This window comes from Halyomorpha halys, unplaced genomic scaffold, assembly GCF_000696795.3.
Source record: "Halyomorpha halys isolate HHAL.00 unplaced genomic scaffold, Hhal_1.1 Scaffold634.1, whole genome shotgun sequence".
NCBI lineage: Eukaryota > Metazoa > Arthropoda > Insecta > Hemiptera > Pentatomidae > Halyomorpha > Halyomorpha halys.
The window spans coordinates 537,724-539,282 of record NW_027109321.1 but is presented as its reverse complement, the minus strand read 5'-3'; the positions used below and the strand labels follow the sequence as shown (position 1 = coordinate 539,282).

The 1,559-nt window shown below is 37.9% G+C and overlaps 1 protein-coding gene across 2 annotated transcripts in view; it reads left to right on the top strand.

The window, feature by feature from the left end:
* The window catches only part of LOC106684965 (gustatory receptor 68a), a 69,128-nt gene that overhangs the window by 57,857 nt on the left and 9,712 nt on the right, over positions 1-1,559 (top strand). The window contains exons 2-3 of one of the 2 annotated variants that reach the window (XM_014427366.3): positions 45-113; positions 1,247-1,336. In XM_014427366.3, the coding sequence (XP_014282852.1) occupies positions 45-113; positions 1,247-1,336 (159 nt within the window). Of the gene's footprint in view, positions 1-44; positions 114-1,246; positions 1,337-1,559 lie in introns of those variants that run through there. The other variant, XM_067047521.1, reaches the window with a different exon arrangement.

Sequence of the window (1,559 nt, the reverse complement as noted above, 5' to 3'; positions counted from 1 at the left end):
AGAATTTTATTATTAAAATTGTAATAGTGTGTTTTCTAATGCAGGCCAAGGAATTCCACACTCTACTTTATCAGCTAATGCTTGACGACAAGACCAACGACTTATCAAATAACGTGAGCTCATTGTTATATGAATATTTTATTTATATTATGAAGGCTCTACTATAAAAATATGTCAAAACTCACATAAATGAGTTCCTTTTTGAATCTTACTGATTTAATCAGTTTTATTTAATTGATACGTAGAAGTTTGAGATCTAACTTATTGATTATTGAAGAAATATAATTGTTAATACCTTAACTTTCATTGGGTTCCTAGAGGTAGGTTAGTCTGCACCATAAGGGAAGGGAAAGCATTGTTATAATGATAAATAAAATGGTAATGATTGAACGCTAGAGGTGGGTTAGTTTGCTCCATAAGGGATATCATTGCTCCAATGATATATATTGGATCCTAGAGGTGGGTTAGGCTGTATCTTAAAGGATGACTTTGACAGCGAATCTGGACGGTTCAAATAATGATCAAGATGGACCTTCAGCACGTCTTTTAGGAAATCCATCTTCTAGGATCCATCATTTTCTCCGTCAGCTTGTTGTACAGCATTAGGAGTACTGGCCCCAGGCTCGGCGCAAATAAAAAAAGTCTTCCTCCAGAGTCTATCTGCAGCCGCCGTATAATTTCTTGAGGCGAATTTTTAGCTTTTCGATCGTTTTCCAGGAGAGTATTAGTTTGCCCTGTACGATGTTCATAACACGCCGCGAGATACGACCGATCAAGTAGGCCTCAGGCAGCCTTCCACCCGATTCTAGTAGCGTGCCTGTTTCCTACCTGGTAATGATTAAAATCTCAAACTTGTCATCACCCTTAATGAGGTGCTCGAGATCGCCTACTACTCGTGTAAGTGACTCGAGCTGACTAATTACCTGGTGGATAAACGCAGAGTTCTGCGTTCTAATTTTTAGCAGTTCGATCTGGATGTTTTAGTTGCTTTGGAGAGCTGGGATTGAAGCTTGGCTGACGTTCCGCTTCCTGTTTCTGCTGCTTCACCGTTGATTAAGCTAGCTGGTATTCCATTTTTGTTTAATTTTTCAGCTACGTCCCCCATCCTTATTACGTTTCGTAAACTGGCTAGACGTTGGAGAGGTTTAGCCTAGCCTTACTTGAGTAGAAATACATTCCTACTATACTATACTAGTACTACTATACTAGTACTACCGCCCTACATCTGACTCTTTCTTCTTTACAGAAAAAATTATGTCTTCATATAGCGATGAAGAGAGAAGTGGTTTTCACTGCTTGTGGCTTCTTCAAACTGGACTACACTTTAGTACATTCAGTGAGTAATCATTTATTCTTAGATTTAGAATTTAGTTGTGTAGATTAAAACAAAGTCTGTATATTTTTATATATCGTTATTACAAAGTCTTTTGGTTGATTAGCTACATATTTTGTTGTCACTTGGATCATCTATCTCTAAGCCAATTCGATAATTAAGGATTACTTTCGAACCTCATCTGCCCCTCTCTAATCTTATCTCTACCTCTCTAATCCCATCTCCC